Source organism: Mustela putorius, unplaced genomic scaffold, assembly GCF_011764305.1.
Source record: "Mustela putorius furo isolate JIRA1106 unplaced genomic scaffold, ASM1176430v1.1 tig00000083_pilon_pilon_pilon, whole genome shotgun sequence".
NCBI lineage: Eukaryota > Metazoa > Chordata > Mammalia > Carnivora > Mustelidae > Mustela > Mustela putorius.
In genome coordinates this window covers 32,105,996-32,125,996 of record NW_025421273.1, presented here as the reverse complement: position 1 = coordinate 32,125,996, position 20,001 = coordinate 32,105,996, and the positions used below count along the sequence as shown (strand labels likewise).

At 36.1% G+C, this 20,001-nt stretch overlaps 1 protein-coding gene across 2 annotated transcripts in view; it reads right to left on the bottom strand.

The window, feature by feature from the left end:
• STIM2 (stromal interaction molecule 2) overlaps positions 1-20,001 on the bottom strand; it is a 141,579-nt gene that overhangs the window by 39,502 nt on the left and 82,076 nt on the right. For both annotated transcript variants that reach the window (XM_004762646.3, XM_004762647.3), the window contains exon 3: positions 17,290-17,404. In XM_004762646.3, the coding sequence (XP_004762703.1) occupies positions 17,290-17,404 (115 nt within the window). The remainder of the gene's footprint in view (positions 1-17,289; positions 17,405-20,001) is intronic.

Genomic DNA, 20,001 nt, shown 5'->3' with positions numbered 1-20,001 from the left:
GCCAAAAGGGAAGAAAAGTAATTCTGCTTATTTTAGTGAAACCGTTAGGTGACAAACCAACAAGCTATTACCAAATAATTAACTTCAAAGTTCTTAAATTATAAATTGTCTTTTCTTATACTTGTTATTCCATGAAAACAATATACTTTATTCTATTGAGTAATAATTTTTATTTAAATGAAAATGTTGACAAACCATAAATGATCACCTCTAGCTCCCCACCTAACCAATTTACTTGCAAAATAAACAAATCCTTATATTCCAGAAGACGAACTCCATAATTATTTGTAGGTTTCCACATGCTATCGATCTACAAATACTAATGAAAATATTTTATACATTTGATATTTCAGAGAACTCTGCTCCTTGTTTCCTATTAATACACAAAAAAGCAAAGACACTCACAATGATACAAAATTCATTTTTGAAAAAATATCACCAGTTTTTCATTAAAAATCTGGATCATAAGGGGAGGAAGGGAAAAATAAAGTCAGATGAAATCAGAGAGGGAGGAAAGCTGTAAGAGACTCTTAACTATAGGAAACACTGAGGGCTGCTGAGGTGGGGGGTAGGGGGGTGGGCATTAAGAAGGGCACTTGTTGGGACACTTAGGTGGCTCAGTCAGTTAAACATCTGCCTTCAGCTTAGGTCATGATCTCAGGGTCCCAGGATAGAGCCCCACATCAGACTCCCTGCTCAGCAGGAGGCTGCTTCTCCCTTTCCCTCTGCTCCTCTGCCCTGTTTGTGCTTTTTTTTTCCCCCCACTCTATCTCAAATAAGCAAGTAACTAAAATCTTTAAAAAAAAAAAAAAAAAAACTTTAAAAAAAAAAAAAACATTGTGATGAGCAATGATATGCCACTGATGAATCATCACCGAACTCTACCTCTCAAACTAATAATACACTATAGGTTAATTAACTGAATTTTTAAAAAATTAAATTTTTAAAAATATGGAAAATGAAGACAGCATTGTAAGCTACAAAACTACCATTTCTTATAGTAGCCTAAGTCACAAAGAAGTATTGCTTTTCCTAGAATTGATAATAAAATATTACCTATAACTACTTATAATGTAAAAAAGCTCTCTTTATAATTTCATAAAAGCATATCCTACAAGACAATCAATTCTCTGGTTACTTTAATAAACTTTACACTCAGTGGCTGTCTGATGTTACATTCTTTTTACCTATTGAGAAGGCCTCATTTGGCAAAAATTAATGAGTAACTCAAATAAGAACTCCAGGACATCATGAAGATACAACACTGCAAAAACCTTCCGCATTCTTACTCTGTATATTTTATAATAGTAGTTGTGAATAGTAGTTGATATGCTCATATATTTCTTAAGTTGATGAATACTATTTGCCTTTTGGGGGTGTTCAGGTCATGTACCAAGAATCATCTATTTCCTGAATTTACATGTATTTGGAGAGCATCCCTTTCTCAAGATTTCCACTGTAACTCAGAATGGACAGGACCTAGTTTCTGCCACCTAAAGTTCACTTTTTTGCTCCACCAATGATGCTTTTAAAAATACCTGTAGTGGGGCACCTGGGTGGATCAGTGAGTCAAAGCCTCTGCCTTCCGGCTCAGGTCATGATCTCAGGGTCCTGGGATTGAGTCCCTCGGGTACTCTGCTCAGCAGGGAGCCTGCTTCCTCCTCTCTCTCTCTCTCTCTCTGCCTGCCTCTCTGCCTACTTGTGATCTGTCTGTCAAATAAATAAATAAATAAAATCTTAAAAAAAAAACACCTGTATTTCCTCTTACAAGGTACAGAAGCATCTAAGTGATCCTAAGTAAACTAAGTGACAAGGATTTCACCTTGTCAAAGTGCTGTGAAGTACAGAAAATCTGAAATAGCTGGTAAGAGTCTAGAAAGGGAAGAGGTGGAGTAAAATTTACTATGTAACTTCAGTGTTAAGAGTTACACTGGTTCATTTCATTAAAACACCAAAATGGAATTTAATAAAGCATCTGTATTTGGGAAATGATACACTTAATTATCTTAAGATTCAGAGTAAGACCAAAGAAGGCTCATAAGAAAATCCATTTATAGTCCAAGTTTTAGACTGCAAATATCAAGAACATACCAGATTATTTCTGAAAGGGGTAGCTATATTTTTTATCATGGGACACATGCTCCCACACCCCACCCACCCACCCCTGTTAAGCTTTTCTGTTACCTTCTCTTCTCAAAGTCTAGTTTGAAAGTCAACAGTATTTACCTTCTTCACTTCCTCCTTTGCCCACTCCAATCAGACTTTCGCTTCCACCACTACAGGCAACTGCTTTTGTCAAGATTACCAACTACTACTTTGCCAATCCAAGTTCTGTCACCTTCTCATTTGAACTTCTGGAGCATCTGACATGGACTGTGCCCCACTTTTTTAAAACATTTCCTCCCTAGGCTTCCAAGACCCTAAGTTCTCCTGGCTCCCCTCATGTCGCATCTTACTGCTCTTCCAGGCTCCTCCTTCTGCTTCTTGGCCTCCTGGCACTCAGTCCTTCACCTCCCTGCATCTTGACCTCAGTGTTGTATCAACTTTCTTTTTCCATTATTGGTCCCCTAATTGGACCTCTTCAAACTTTTTTCTCCTAATTGCCTCCATCTCAAAGAAATTTTAATACCACAGGTACATAACACCTAGGAGCCAAACTTAATCCCTGTCATCACCCCCCCATCAACTTCCTGAATCCAATCTAATGGCAAATCCTGTCAGCTATTCCTTCAAACTACATTATCAGTCAGACCTCTCTGGTACCTCCCTCTTACCAGGTCACTTCAAGAGCAAGGCCTCACAGCCTTCCACTTCTACTCCTGCCCCTTTTCTTCAAGAGTCTAAGACCCACACAGTTACTATGGTAAACTTTTCAAAAGGAAATCACGTCCCTTCTTTGCTCAAAACTCCAAAATGAAGCTAGATGCACAAAGACTACATTATATTTAAAACCAATCCCGAATTCTTCATTAGGCCCTAAAGGTCCTATGAGATCTGGCCCTTATCATCTCACAGATCTTATGTCTCCTACTACTCTCCCATCCCTTCAGGACCGTCTGGCTATACTACCTTGTAATCCTTTCAATACTTTGAGGTCACACCAGCCTCAAGGTCTTAGCCTGGCTGATCCTTAAATCTGAAATCTACTTCACCTAGACGCACCCCACCACCCCCCCCCACTTTTGGCTCACTCTCAACACTCCCATCTATAACCAAATATCACTTCTCTGGAGAGTTCTTCCTAAATGACAGCACTTTAAAAGCCCTCACTCTACCTGGACACTGACTATGTGTTATCCTGCTTTACTTTTATCCTATCACTTATCTGTTCCAGCACTTTTATGAGTGCATGTACCTACATGCACACATGCAAACTTATTTACTATCTTTCTCCCTAAAAGAGTATTAACTTCCTGAGGGTAGGATATTTAACTTGCTCAATGCTCCATCCCCAAAACCTGGAATAATGCCATCTCACAGGAAGCACTAAATATATGTTTGATGACTTAATGAATGCATGGAGATGTAGGTGATTTTTATCACTTGTGATTAATAAAATCATTGATGATAAAGTATCCTTACAACAAATTTCCCAATTATCTCCTGCCACTAAAGTAAGACTTACTAAAACACACATGACTGATCAAACTTCAAAATAAAGCTCTATAGTAAAAAAAGACATAATATACTATAATTTCAAGCCACTCAACAAAGCATTTTGAACAATCAGTTATGCACAGGAATTTATTAAGCATTTAGTTTTATGATAAATTCAGCCTCCATTACTTAATATAGTGCAGGTTCCATTGGAAACTAGAAAGATTACTTTTTTGGGCATTCCTGAAAACCATTCAAAGAATCTGGACACAGCCCTAAAACATCTATCCACTAACTTAAAACTCAGTCTCCCCTTTTTTCAATTACACATCCAAAAGCTTCCAATTACAGCTCTAAAAGAGAATGCAGTCTAATGTCAAGGTCAGATTCATGCAACTAAGCATGCTTATAAAAAAAGAGATGAGAAAAATTTAGACAACTACCAAAGCAGATCAATCTTCAACTATCTCACACTGCAACCTGGGACATGCTTACCTTTGCTAAGGTCACAGGCTCTGGATCAGTGGGTATGCAGCTAGTACACAGAAACCTATTATTATTCACTGTAGTAGTAGAGCTGTAGCACTATCATTAAAATTCTGCCAGAAAATATCTGGTACTGGTCAAAACATGGAAAATAACATTAGAATTCTATATTCTTACAACATATAATTCAGAAACCAAATACAAGCATAAGCAAATTTAAAAGGTAAGGTCTTTCTTGGAGCCTCTCCTCTCTAAGTACTCACCTTCCCAATTCCCCTTTTCCCAGCCCACCCTAACCCCCTCCCAAAAGTTCAAGACATTGTTTTTAAAATGTCATTCAAATTCTTCATAGGAAATAAATTCTATGATGGATTTGAAAACATTTAGTGACATGTCTGTGATTGAGTGCCAGCTAGTAATTCTGTCAACAAGACTGTCTTATCTCAAATTCACCTGACATTAAATGATGTAATAAGGTATAATCCCAATTGCCAAACCGTATATATAGTACTTTTTGAACAAAGTACTTCCTGAATTGAAACTTCTTTTAAATGTTTAACTTTTAAAAATGTCAATTGGGTGCTTCCCTGTTTCTTTAAGCACAGTGACACCTACCAGTTCTTAAGAAAACCCTTCTTTTGGGGCGTCTGGGTGATCAGTGGGTTAAGCCTCTGCCTTCAGCTCAGGTCATGATCTCAGGATCCTGGGACAGAGCCCTGCATCCAGCTCTCTGCTCAGCAGGGAGCCTGCTTCCCCTTCTCTCTCTCTGCCTCTCTGCCTACTTGTGATCTCTCTTTGTCAAATAAATAAATAAAATCTTTAAAAAAAGAAAGAAAAGAAAACCCTTCCTTTGATCAGTGAGTAACAACTCTCTGTTGTTAATTTTGTTCAAGAACACAGCCCTTGAGCAACCAGAAGCTCCTAGTGATAAACACTTGTTTAATACTTTCTTTTTACCCGATTACATGCTAAGAAAAAGATTGATAATGGAAGTAAAAACTTAATTTACTTCATTGGAACTGACATTTGCTATTTCATTTTGTCATAGTGATTTAGACTCTTACTTTTAAACTAATAACTTACATAACCAGTTAACTTTAAATCCTCTAAATCAAAAGTATCTAAATGGCCCACCATTTTCAACATATGGAAGAATTCACACTGACACAAAGAGAAACAGAAGACTGGCCAAATGTTAGAAGAATGCTTATTATGGATCTCATATTGAAGAACACCTTAACCAGATGAGAAAAAGTTAGAAAGTAAGCTTTATTTGTACTCAGCACTCAATTTAGATAAAATAACCATCCAGAGTGAAAAGTATTTAAGTATGACACACATACTATGTGATTTACCCTATTTTTTTACCATTCATTTTAAGCCATATATTTATATATGTAATATAACATATATTATACATATGTGATTCAGGATTGCAAAGATGTTTAGTTTTCAGAAACAAGCCATGCTACTGAAACAGTTCTTTAATATCTCTGAAAATTTTATTTTCATTGTATTTGTAATTTGCATTATTTCTATTATAATTACTTCTAACCTGCTAAGTAACATTCAGTGGAATAGCAAAAAAAAAAAAAAAAAAAAAAAAAAAAAAAAAAAAAAAAACCAAGTAAACAAAGACTTGTTCGAAAAGAAAAAAGATGTTTGTTTGCACAACTGACCATCTTTGAAGAGAATACTACCATCAACAAACAAACCCCTTATCCAAAGGGATGAGAATAAAATTGTGCTCCGCCTAAAGTAGAATTTAATACAATGAATCTCCTATAATAATATATATTTTAATACACAAAACTCTAACCAGAGTCCATCCTAACCCCCAACTTCCCTAAACAATGAATGGTAAAGCAAAACTTAACACAAATTCTATATAAAATCGATTCCCAACTGTTGGGGAAAGGAAGAAAAGAACAGTAAGATGTTTCAGAAAAGCTACTGTTTTCTAAATAGTCCATCATGGTGAAAAGTGGACAGCCCTCATTTTTACCTTCTGCAGAAGGTTCTGTTACTGTACTCCAAACTTGAGGTATCCCTTGAGTCTGTGAACATAGCAGAGGAGAAATGTAGAATAATTCAGGTACACAGAAAACCATAATAAGGCAAATTTACAATCAATTTTAGAATTGTACTTCCTTAAATTGTAAGAAAACTTTCATCATATGATGAATTACCTACTGGAAAATTTGTTATTCGAGGAAAAAAATGAGGCTTGCAACCTATCTATTTCATGAGTTCCCGAAAATAGAAAATGTCAAATTTCTAGAACCCAAAGTACAGAAAGATGTGATAGGCGATTGGTCTCTGCATCCTGTTCTGAAAAGCGGTCTCTATTTCAGAATAAAATTTTTAAAAAGTATAAAAGACACAGCTGTCTCAAAGTGAACAATCTTCCACAGATTAAAAGGCATAACTAATCCTAGCAACTTAGTATACACAAGGATTCTAAATCTCTAAAAGTCAAATATTCTGAAGTAAAAGAGGAAAAGGGCCAAGAGTAAAAGAGAAAGAGAAACAGGAAAGAAGAAAATGAAAATAATAAAAACCAAAGCAGCCCCAATAAATAGATATGAAATGAAGGAAAGAGGGAAACTGAAATGCTGACATAAAATAATGATTAAATAAGATCAGAAACTTATTGTGAGTGCTCTGAATTCACAGATAATTTTATCAAAAAAGAAAACTTTTTGATTATTTTTAAAAGAATACAATTTATGCAAAGTACAAAAATCAATTCTGACTAACACAGAACAGTGTTTTGCAAACTGATCAAATAATATTCACGTTACTCCTCTAACAAAAATTCATGTTAAGCACACTTAAAATTTGGCTGACAGAGTAAATGAACAATATGTTCGTGTTGCCTATTCTCCACATACAAGAAACTATGACTACAAAAGGTCTTTGTTAGTAGTACAAATAATGACATTTGTCATTTTGAAACTAGACTCTACCTCAAGAACAGGCCTTCCCTTGTATAAACTGCTTTCTATAGACAAGGAAAACCCTAAGTACCTCTATAGACGGCTAACAACAGCTTCTGAAACCAAAAATATCATTATGAAGGTTATATAGTGTTAAAAACCTGAATTAATAAAATATCACAAGCATTTGAGGCATATTAAGAGCCCTGTGTTTTTAAAATGTGCTGTATTAACCACAAATATCTTGAAAGCAATTACTCCAGCAGAGTGCCTCCCAGTGAAGGGGTGGCAAGAGATGAAAGGTAAATAAATGTCCCTTCATGCAAGTAACTCCTCTGGCCTCACCAACTCTCTGGTAGAACATACTTCTTATTCTCTTATCCCACATTGCCTACTACATACCTTGATGCTAGATCATATCACATGCTTTAATCATGTGTTAACAGACCTTTCTCCAATAACACACTATAGACAGGCGGAGGAGAGAAAACATATGCTTTATCTCTGTATCTTCCATAACTAGGACAATGCCTTGCTCATAATAAATACATTTACTAAAATATGTGCACTGTACGAACCCATTAAATGATTCTGCTCAAACCCAATGGGTTCTAAAATGACATGGAAGAAAAAGAAAATGGAATTCATTCTGAACAAAAGGAAAAAGTTGATTCAAGTGTTCCTTTAAAACATCTCAGAATTACACATTATATTAAAATCAAAGCTAGTCTTCCTAAGTGAATTTATCTTCCTTAACTGCTCTATATTCTAAAGCTTTCCAAAACAAGACACTGTAACAGCTCCTAATATTTAGTGTGATAAATGGTAAATGATAAAAAACACTAAAATACACTACCACCTCCCACAGACGCAGTTAATGTTACTAACCACTAATTTCTACAATAACATCCTTCTTTGCTACTGAGACCAAACACAAATCAAGCTTCCTTAATACACTGCTAAAGGCACCACCACCAACTGGTAAGCACTGATTTATGAGTGGAATCTTACTTACCACCCCTGGAGCAGTTCATCAGGCTTAAACATCAAGACTCACCAGTCTGGTCTCCCTCTAACTGACCTATTTTCTACTATTCCCAACTCAGATGCCTGTTCAACTGCATCAGGCTCCAAATCCCCACATGCACCATGTTCACATCCATCATGTTCACATCCATCTTATAAAATTAGTGGTAACAAGGGATGGTCATTAAGCACTTGCTATGTGCTAGGCACTGTTCTAAGCACTTTCGATGTACAAATTCATTTCATCCTCAACAATCTGATGCAATACACAATTTTTATCACCATTTAGCAGATGACAAAACGAAGAAACAAAAAGTTAAGTATTACATTTAAGAGCAAAAGACAAATATTAAAACAGTGATTATTCTTATCTCTCACAGACTAAAAAATTACTGTAGTTCTAATTTATAAATTGTGCTTATTTGAAGGATTTAGAATTTCAGTCTGGAATTATACATATTCATTTACTCATTTTAATGTGCTAACTTGTATACTGCTATCTTTACCATTTCTCTTTTTTTTTTTTTTTAAAGATTTATTTATTTATTTATTTATTTATTTATTTGACAGAGAGAGAGAGAGAGATCACAAGTAGGCTGAGAAGCAGGCAGAGTTGGGGTGGGGGCGGCGGGAAAGCAGGCTCCCTGCTGATCAGAGAGCCCGATATGGGACTCGATCCCAGGACCCTGGGATCATGACCTGAGTTGAAGGCAGAGGCTTAACCCATTGCGCCACTCAGGCACCCCTTCTTTACCATTTCTAAGAACATTTTTGTCTTTTGAAATCCTGCTTTAGAGTCATCTCCCTAATGAAGACTTACTCATAACAAATCTGTCCATTTCCTTAAACTCTTAAAATAGTACGACTTACCTAGTATTTAATCACAACTTCTTAAATTGTTATTTAATATTTCATGTGTGCACATGTAACAATACCAAAAGCCCCTTGAGGAGAAAGGCCTTCTCTTACACTTGGTGCTCTACCATAGTGACTCCTATGCATACTGTAAATATACAAATAAATACTGTGTAAATGGATGCCACAAAGATAATGACACTTTATGTGCAAGGTCTACATCTTTAGTTACTCTTCTGGTAATGTTTAACAATTATGCACAGTTACCTTTGTGTTTTGTTTTGTTTTGTTTTGTTTTTCATTCCAATCTCACTGTAACCAACAGCATACACCTAAAAAACTGGTTGATTTTTATCAGCATGTAGAAATCCACTCATACTTCCATACGCAGAAGAATACCCTTATAAATGTCAAGTTTCCATATAAAGGAAATATTTATAGTCCTCTTTACTTTTAGAACTTTAACATCCATGATAAGGAATTTTTTCCTTTATAAATCTTTTTAGGGGGGCGCCTGGGTGGCTCAGTTGTTAAGCATCTGCCTTTGGCTCAGGTCATGATGCCAGGCCTGGCATGGGCACTGGGCTCTCTGCTTACCGGGAAGCCTGCTTCTCTCCCACTTCCCCTGCTTGTATTCCCTCTCTCACTATCTCTCTCTCTCTCTCTGCCATAAATAAATAAAATATTTTTAATAAATAAATAAAACCTTTTATGTTCTATTTACATTTCTGCTTTCCTAAACAGAAAGAAAATACTCTTGATCATCTCTCTCTAGCTAGGATTTAAATACACTTGAAAACAACCATTATTTAAATGCCTACATCTCTCTTCTCTCAATTTCAGTTCCTTTAAATTTCTAATAAAAAAATTAAATTTCCAAATGTCTATTCAATTTGTAAAGCCCAAAATTACACAGTGACCTTAGGTAAGATAAGACCCATGCTAAACAAACAGGATAGAAAGATTACGTCATGGTTGTCACATGTTATAATAACTATTTAATCCAATGAACTACCATTTTTAAAAACAGTACATTACTTAATCAGTTTGTATCTATTATGGTGCTTAAAACTTATATACAACTAATAATTTTCTACATACATTTCCCTTCATCAGGTATCTGACTACTTTTTAACCGCATTTAGTAATTCTAACAACTTATCCAATTTATCAAAATCTATCTGAAATCCAACACTAGTTTTTAAAATGGCTTTCATTTGCACTGCACTGCTGGCATGTGCAAACTGACCAAGCATTCACCACACAAGCAAAAAAAGTATAGTCACATGACCTGAAATTTTTCTATGTAAGATCAGGATCAATTTCTGCATAACACAATTTTACTTTTCCCTAGTTGACATCTCCATAAAGACCTTAGATCTGTTTCACCCTTCAGAAAACTGTATACTACAATGGTAAGTATTTAGCCTAGTATATCTTTTTATTTTATTTATGAATATTATGAGAGTGAATCAAAAACCTGAGAAAACTTTCAGTACAGTGTAACATTTTAGTTTACTCAGCATTACAAGGACAAGTCAACATTTTCTAAGTACCTACCAGATGATGCTGGAAATTATGCCAAGCACTTTTGTTACAGTACTCATTTAAATCACATAAAAACTCTATTTTATAAGAGAAGTTTAAAATGTATCCTATGCCTTAATGCTCATTAAGTAAAAGGACTAGGATTTAAATTTGTATAGTTCAAAAGCCCGCATACTTCCTAGACCATGCCACTTCCACTTCTAGCAAATTTCAGGTACCTGCAAGACCCATGGTGGGGGGCCACCATTTATGGTCCGCCTCCTCATCCCTTCCCAGAACTCTTGGTCAACCCTCACAGCTTATCGCAAACACCATCTTCCATGTCTAATACTACGAGTGAATTACTCCTTCCAGTGAGCTGCCTCCATATCCTACACTTACTCCTATTATGATACACATCCCCATTTATTGCAGTTATTTGTCTTTCCTACTCAGCTACTTATACGTCATAGCCCAGAGATACATTTCCTTCATCATCAATACCTGGCATCCAATGCCTAGTGAGCACATCACAGACACAACCTGTTCTACTCCAGGTGCTTCTGCGTCATGAGTTAGCTTGCATGCAACTGGTAAACAAGGATCATGTCAATAAAATATAAAAGTCTATCATTTCAAGAGTGACTTTTCCTCACATGTTAGCATTTTATACTGCCAAGTAACAACAAATGGATACAAAGTATCCAAAATGGCAAAACAGCAGGCTGTGCACATACCGTCTGCTCACACTCCTTCCTCTCAGTCCCATTTGGCCACTGCCTGTCTCAGCAAGGCTTGTAGATCACTTCTCAAATTCATGAGCTCTGCTTTTGTCTGCCTAATTTAGCAACCTCAATCCTAACACCTCCTTCCATGAAGTTATCTTGACCTATCTGTTTAAGATAAAGGCCCATACTCACTACTGTATTAACTGATTAGGAATTTAACATATCTTTTAAACTTGTGCTAGTATTTTTACTAGCACTATTAGTGCACTGGTTACAAAGTTGCATAGGTTTTGAGTAGCCTGCTCTAACCCATTTTTCTCATAAACTCTGGAATTTTTCAGTTCATAAGTTTACAAAACATAACCTTCTCAAGAATGCATACATCTCACTGTAACAGAAATGCCCATACTCAAAAGTATTGGATGAACTGAGTCATTGAGTAGCCAGTGCTCATCAGGGATGATACATTCATTTATTCAACAAATATTTATTGAGTATCAAAGTATATAAGGCACTGGAGACACAATGAAAACGGGCACAGTACAACAGCGTTTGTACGTGTAAGCAGGCATGCATGGATGCCAGTACTTGTGTGTATTAGATTCACCTAACAACCATGACTTACAGGTAATCCCTAGAAGTACATACTCATGTCTATACCAGCAGTTTCCAAACCTTTTCAGAGGACTCACCTTTTGTTTCCTAAGAAAAATCTTAATCAGAAACACGACATCCAGATAAAAGCAGAATCCTGCACATTCAACATGCCCTGTCCCTGAGCGATCTCCAGGATACCTGGGGTTTGTCAAGCTATGATGTAAAAACCATCTAGCAACAATACCCTGTCTTTACATGACCGTTAATAAATGTCTCATATGTATTGAGAAAATCAATTAGGTCACTCTAAAGCATGTAGGGGAGGTTTAATTCAAGGCCCAAGGCTCATTCTCTCTCCTCCCATGCAGCTGTGTTAATAGGAGCCTTAAGACTACTCCTCAAACATAATATTCCCCTAGAAGGTGATGTGAGAACCATATGGTTTATAATTTAGGCCACCTCTTTGGTGCCTCGGGGAAATCTTACCATGATAATGGCAAAATCTTAGCGGGTAGAAATTAAGGTGAAACCCAAGGAAAAAAAGAGATTAAAGAGAACCCAACTTGGAAAGGCCCTAAGCCAAAACAAAACAAAACCAAAACAAAACAGCTCACAGATCACAAAAGATCTCACCAAACTCCCTAGGGTCAGAAACCAAAACCAGGTTTAAGGATAGAGTCCCAATACATTTGGGATACATTTAATAAACAAAATAAACAAAGAAGCCCTGTTCTCTGAGGCAGACATTCTCAGAGGCAGGAGAAAGAAAGGACACCAACATAACGTATAAGTCAATTACATGAAGTCTTAGATAATGACACATGATACGGGAAAAAGAAAATGTGAAGCTAAGAGAGAGGAGTGCAAAAAAAAAAAGTAAAAGTGGGGAGAGAGGAGTGTGATCTGTGATCTTAAAATAGTGAGGGTGGGCCTCCCTGAGGGTCCATGAGGACATCTCCAGTCCTGGGATAGAGCACCAGGAGTGAGGCAGGCCAGCTACACACGACAGGGAAGAGAAGAAGAAAGAGGGGAGAACAGATCATGGAGAGGCATACAGGTCTTTGTTAAGACTTTAGCTTTTCCTCTGAGCAAATCTAATTTATGTTTTAAACAGATTACTCTGCTAAGTGAAGTCCAGAATGCAGCAGAGCACAAAGACACTATAGGAGACCCCTGTGGCAGCTGCTGCAGTTACCCAGGCAAGAGGTGGGAGCTGAACCAGGGGGGAAGCACTGTGGGTGGTAACAAGTGGTCAAATCCTTTTTCCCTCATTCAAGCACATTTAAGTGAGCTCCACTTAACTTATCTATCGCATATCCAAAATCTAAACTATACTCATAGCAACAGATGTTATAATGGGTCTCTAATTCTTTATTAGAATTGAATGTTGCCTCCATACTGCAGAGAGATTTCATACACAGGCATGCCTTGTTTGACCACACTTCTATTCACTGCACTTCACAGATACTGCACAGACACTGCCCACAAAAATTGAAGGTTTGTGGCAGCCCTGCATCAAGTAAGTCGATTAGCGCCATTTTTCCAATAGCATTTGTTCACTTCATGTCTCTGTGTCACATTTGCATACTTCTCACAATGTTTCAAACTTTTTCATGATTATTATATTTGTTATGATGATCTGTGATCACTGATCTTTATGTTATTATTGTCACTATTTTGGGGTTCCACAAACAGCACCCGTATAAGATGGCAAATTTAATTTTTTTACTTTTAATTTATGATTTTAAAATATTTTTTATTAGATTATGTTTTTGAGAGCAGTTTTAAGTTCACAGCAAAACAGAATGGAAAGTACAGAGATTTCCCACACACCCCTTACCCCACACATATATGACCTCCTTAATTATCAACATCCCACACCAGAGTGGTACATTATTTATAGGTGATGGACCCATGTTGACACATTGTTATCATCCAAAGTCCAGAGTTTACATTAGGGTTCACTTGGTCTTGTCTATTTTACGGTTTGGACAAATATATAATGACATGGATCCACCATAATAGTTTCAGACAGAATAGTTTCATTGCCCTAAAAATCCTCTGTGCTCTGTCTATTCATCCTTCTCTCTACCCTAGGCCCTGGAAACTGCTAATTTTTTTAAGACAGCAAACTTAATTGATAAATTGTTGTGTGTTTTCTGATGGCTCCATCAACTGGCTATCCCCCACACCCGTCCCCGGGGCCGATTCCCTGAGATGCAACAATACTGAAATTAAGCCAATTAATAAACCTACAATATAGCCTCTAAGTGTTCAAGTGAAAGGAAGAATCACATGTCTCTCACTTTAAATCAAAAGCTGGAAATGACTGAGCCTAGAGAGGAAGACATGTCAAAGCCAAAACAGGCTGAAATCTAGGTTTCTTGTGCCAGTTAGCCAAGTTGTCTACGGAAAGGAAAGTTCTTGAAAGAAATTAAAAGTACTACTCCAGTTAACACACAAATAGTAAGAAAGTGAATAGTCTTCCTATTGATACAGAGAAAGTTTTAGTGGTCTGGATAGAAAAACAAACCAGCGACCATGTCCCCTTAAGCCAAAGCCTTATCTAGAATTAAAACCCTAACTCTCTTCAATACTGTGAAGACTGAGAGGTGAGGAAGTTGCCCAAGGAAGGTGAAGCTAACAGAAGTGCAACCAGAGGTTGGTTCATGAGGTTTAAGAAAAGAAGCCATCTCCATAAGAAAGGTGCAAGGGGAAGCAGCAAGTGCTGATGTAGAAGCTGTTCTCCAAAAGATAAGTAACAAAGGTAGCTACACTAAACAACAGATACTCTGCAGAGGAAACAGCCTTATATTGGAAGATGCCATCTGGGACTTCCGCAGTTAAAGAGAAATCAATGCCTGTGACCTTCAAAGCTCCAAAGAACAGGCTGATTCTTTTGTTAGGGGCTAAAGACGCTTGTGACTTTAAGTTGAAGGCAAAGTTCACTTACCATTATGAAAAATCCTAGGGCCCTGAAGAATGATGCTAGATCTACTCTGCATGTGCTCTATAAAGGGAAAAACAAAGCCTTGATGACAACACGTCTATTTACAACATAGTTTACTGAATATTTTAAGCCCACTGTTGAGGCCTGATGCTCAGAAAAAAGAAAGACTTTCAAAATATTACTGCTCACTAGCAATGTACCTGGTCACCCAAGAGCTCTGACGGAGATGTACAATGAGATAACTGTTTTCATGCCTGATAACACAACATCCATTCAACAGCCCATGAATCAAGAGTAATTCTACTTCCAAGTTTTATTATTTAAGAAATATATTTTATAAAGCTATAGCTGCCATAGATAGTGATTCCTCTGATGGATGGAAACGATTCACTAATCTAAATGCCATTAAGAATATTCATGATTCAGGCACCTGGGTGGCTCAGTGGGTTGAGCCTTTGCCTTCGGCTCAGGTCATGATCTCAGGGTCCTTGGATCGAGCCCCGCATCGGGCTTTCTGCTCAGCGGGGAGCCTACTTCCCCGTCTCTCTCTGCCTGCCTCTCTGCCTACTTGTGATCTCTCTCTCTCTCTGTCAAATAAATAAATGAAATCTTAAAAAAAATAAAATTCATGATTCATGGGAAGAGGGCAAGATATCAACATTAACAGGAGTGTAGAAGAAGGTGATTCCAACCCTCATAGATGACATTGAGGCTTCAGTGGAGGAAGCGACTGCAGATGGGGTGGAAACAGCAAGAGAACTAGAATGAGATGAGGAGCATGAGGATGGGACTGAATTGCTTCAATCTTATGATAAAATTTGAACAGATGAGGAGTCACCTCTTGTGGATGACCAAATGAAAGAGGTTTCCTGAGATGGAATCTACTCCTGGTAAAAATGCTGCAAAGACTGTTGAAATGACAACAAAGGATTTAGACTATTACATAAACCTGTTTAATAAAGAGGGGCAGGGTTTTGCAATTATGAAAAAAGTTCTCCTTTGTGTAAAATGCTACCGAACAGTACTGTATGCTACAGAGAAACTGTTCATGAAATGAAGAGTCAATCAATGTGGCAAACCTCATTGTTGTCCTATGTTAAGAACTTGCCATAGCCACACCACCCTTCAGCAAGCAGCATACTGTTCAGCCAGAAGCCACCAACACTGAGGCAAGACCTCCACCAACAGAAAAATTAAAACTTGCTGAAAGCTCAGAGGATGATTAGCACTTTTTAGCAATAAAGTATTTTACAAATAAGGTATGTACATTTTTCTATACATAATGTTATCCCATACTTCACAGAATACAGTATAGTATAAACATAACTTTTAAACACACTACAAAACAAAAAAACTCATTTGACTGGCTTTACTACAATATTTGGTTTATTATGGTGGTGTGTACAGTATCTCTAAGGCATACCTGTAAGCAGAGTAAGTTTTTCTGAGTTTTCCACCATTCTAGCACTTTCTCCCCCATGAAATGTACATTCTTTCATTCGCAATACTACCCAAATTCCTATTACTTAAAAATGGTATGGGGCAGGGAAATGGAAAGACAGATTTTTAAGTGTATGTATTTTTCAATCAAGTTAGTGATATTTTTTTCCTTCTTTTTCTTCTTCTCAGTGTATTTTAACAAATGCCTCCTTTAAAAAGTGAAAACAAAAATGTAAGCAAGCTATAAACCTCCTTGTACATTAATAAAAAATACTGAGCATTGATGGGATAGTTTTCTAAGAAAATTTTTCCATTTCCAAATGTTACCACAACCAGTCTAGTAAATTTATAATAAAGGTCTTTATCCTACTGTGCAGTAGTCTGTCCCATCTTTCTCCTCCTTTCCTTTTATTATTCAAACTTAGAGAGGAAAATATATATATCATAAATGTTTTGGTAAAAGAATAGAAACATAAAAACATTAGGAAAACAACATTTTGGTTCACTGTCACTCAAATAAAATAAAAGTAAGAAGAAGAGTAAGTTTGATGGACTTTCTTTTTTTTTTTTTTTTTAAATTTTTGGAGCTTTCTAGTATTAGGAAATCAAGTTGAGGTTTTAGGTCATACACCTTTCCTGCCTTAAACAATTACTGTCCATGAGATGGCTGGAGGATCTAAAACCAGAGAAGTAGTAAAATATAAATCACAGAACTTTATCATGCAAGTCTTAGAAGACTTCATAAAAAATTTATTTCAGTAAAAGCTTAAAAGTTCTGTGTCATCTGAAGACTTTCGGAACTGCTCGCAATAACAAAAAACTTTGGGACTCATATTTACTAGATAAACCTTTTATAATGATGTCACTTAACAAGTGAAGCAATACTCCACAACTTTAAGCTCTCAAACATGCATTATCGTATTTATTCTAGCATAAGGTAAAACGGGCTGAAAACGGGCTGACCCTTAATCATAAGATAAAAGAGCATTTTTCAAAATCAAAAATGGAAAAATTATTTACTAAAATATAAATACCCTCACAGAAATGTTATTTTTATTTTTTTCATAAAATCATTTGCAATTAGTGAATTAACAATGGCTAAGCAGGGCAGAAGAGCAGATTCAGTTCACTAAAACAGTCTTACCTTCTGAAGTTTTCCACCGTTTCCATAAATCCTCAACAGTTATATGCTTATCTTCTCTGTGCAGATGGCTGTGTTTATTAGTAGCATCTTTATATTTCATATCTTCTCTAATAAACTGTAAGAGAGAAAACACTAAGTAACCTTAAATTCACTATTTTATAATCTCTGTAGACTCAGAAACAAAATTTTTAAATCCAGAGGTGGCAATTTTCAGATAACAACCGGGGCACATTTTTGGTATTTTATAGTCACCTTATTCTTACATGTTTATAAAATTTATTTAATAAAATGTCTTCTACTGATCATAACAACAATAAAAGTACTTATTTAATGCTCATTATTTCCCAGGTACTATCTTACATTGTGTCTCTACATACACATACACACACACACACACACACTCATTTAACTTCATAATAATTCTATATTATGTATCTTCATTTTGTAGATGAGAAAACCAAGACCCAAAGAAATAAAATAATTTGTCCAAGATTGAAAAAATAACAAACAGCAAAGCTAAGTATACTGTGCTCAACAGTATAATATATTCTATATTATGGCCAGTACATGTGTGTATGTATGTGTGTATGTGTGTATGTGTGTGTATATACATGCATTTATACATGCATTTTTACCAGATATGTAGTGACAAGGGTGTTTCAAAACACCATAAATGCTAATCTCAATTACTACCTCATATTTTTGTGTTCTCCTACCAGTGAAGCTATTATTTATAGTTGAGAGGCATTTGACTGCAGTGTTCAGAACTATATTTTATAAAGCTGAAGTAGATCTCTATTAATCTTACATTAAAATAGATAAAGAAAATGCACTAAAATTTTCTTTGCTAAAAACCAACCTGCTCTGTATTCATTATAGAAAATCCATCAGTTGCTCCCTGCTGTAGTTAAAAAGTCATTTGCTTTTTATTTGGGAGAAAGAGAAGAAGCAAACACCTTTTATGGCTTGCATACCATTTTCCAATCCTATTCCTGACAATCTTTTCAGCCTGATCTCTTGACACTATCCTCATATAAACTCATTACTCTAATAATATAAAAGAAATATTTTAAATTATTAAGCTTTTTCTCTCATTTCTCATTTTTCCTGTTCTGGTATTATTTTAATTGATATCTTTATTGATTTTTTTCTGATTTCAAAAATATAAGATCACACAAAAGATTATTTAAGAAACCCATAATGCAGAAAGTGAATATCCCCAACCAATATCCCCCAAAGTGAATAACTCCCAGCCCCAGAGGCATATTTTTCTGACTTTTATATACTGGCAATGAACATTTTCAGACAAAGGCCAAATTTTGCTTTTATGTCATCTTCCACTAAAACTAAAAAAAACAAATTTTTAATAGCTGTATAATATTCAGAAATCATTTCACTTTCCTGAGATTTAGTAACCTCAGCTACAAAATGAAGAAACAACATTTTACGATCAACACTACTCAACATGTCAGGAGACTGATTTTGGTCAGGGAACTGATACCTGTCTACAGTATGTACAGAAACAGAGAGAAGCCATTTAGAAACCTACACAGTAACAGACATTTTCAAAGACTATGACCCAAGCATGTGGTAAATGTACTTACCATGTAGGCCCCATTTAAAATGAACTGGACATGAAAAATCTGGTCCTTCAACCATAGATAACTTTGAAAAGCAATAACCCAGGTCTATTCTAGTGCTTATATATTTTGCTGTTCTAACTAGTGCCTCACTTTGTTTTCCAAATACCCTTTTAAAAAGTTAAAGGGGCCTGCCTCATTGCTCCAACTCCTTCTATTTCATATTTTTCTAATTTCCTATTTTCTGCCCATTTCTCTTTGTTCTTCCTGATATTTGTAGAATCCAGTAGATCTACCCGGAAAAATCACTGTCACTGAGATGTTCAGAAACTGCACCTAGCTTGGGAAAGGTTCAAGAGCTAGAGAGAGGGGTGCCTGGGTGGCTCAGTTGGTTAAAGCCTCTGCCTTCGGCTCAGGTCATGGTCCCAGAATCCTGGGATAGAGCCCCGCATTGGGCTCTCTGCTCAGCAGGGAGCCTGCTTCCTCTTCCTCCTCTCTCTCTCTCTGCCTGCTTCTCTGCCTACTTGTAATCTCTGCCTGTCAAATAAATAAATCTTTAAAAAAAAAAAAAAGAGCTAGAGAGAAATTCTAGAAAGAAAAGCATGGGGATGAAAAAAGCAGGGAGGAAGCCTACCTTGGAAATTTTCCAGTCAGTTGGAATAAATGGCAACTGTTTCATATTTGTGATACATGGGGGGGGGGGGAAGTCCTAAGAAATTCTCTTTACCACATGAACACAAAGAACCTAAAAGTAGAGTTCTGTGGCTTTAGGATCAATGTACTTCAGAAAATAAAGCTAATCTCCATATAGAAAAGATGAGGCATTCTAGTCACTGAACTATTTTAGTAAGCCTAGGATGAGTGTATAGATACCTGCCAAAACATGTGATTAACAAAATAAAAGAATTAAGATATCAAAAAAAGGCAATTTTTTAAAAAAGCTCAGGAAGATTATCTATAGTGTAGTTAATGTAAAAGAACTATTTGGCTCCCAAAAATGTTGGGTCAAAACTGAATAAATGCACAGAATTGTATTTTCCCTGAAATTATCATTTAAAAATTAATATATACTTCCCTTTTATTTTTTTTTAAAGATTTTATTTATTTATTTGATAGAGAATACAAGTAGGCA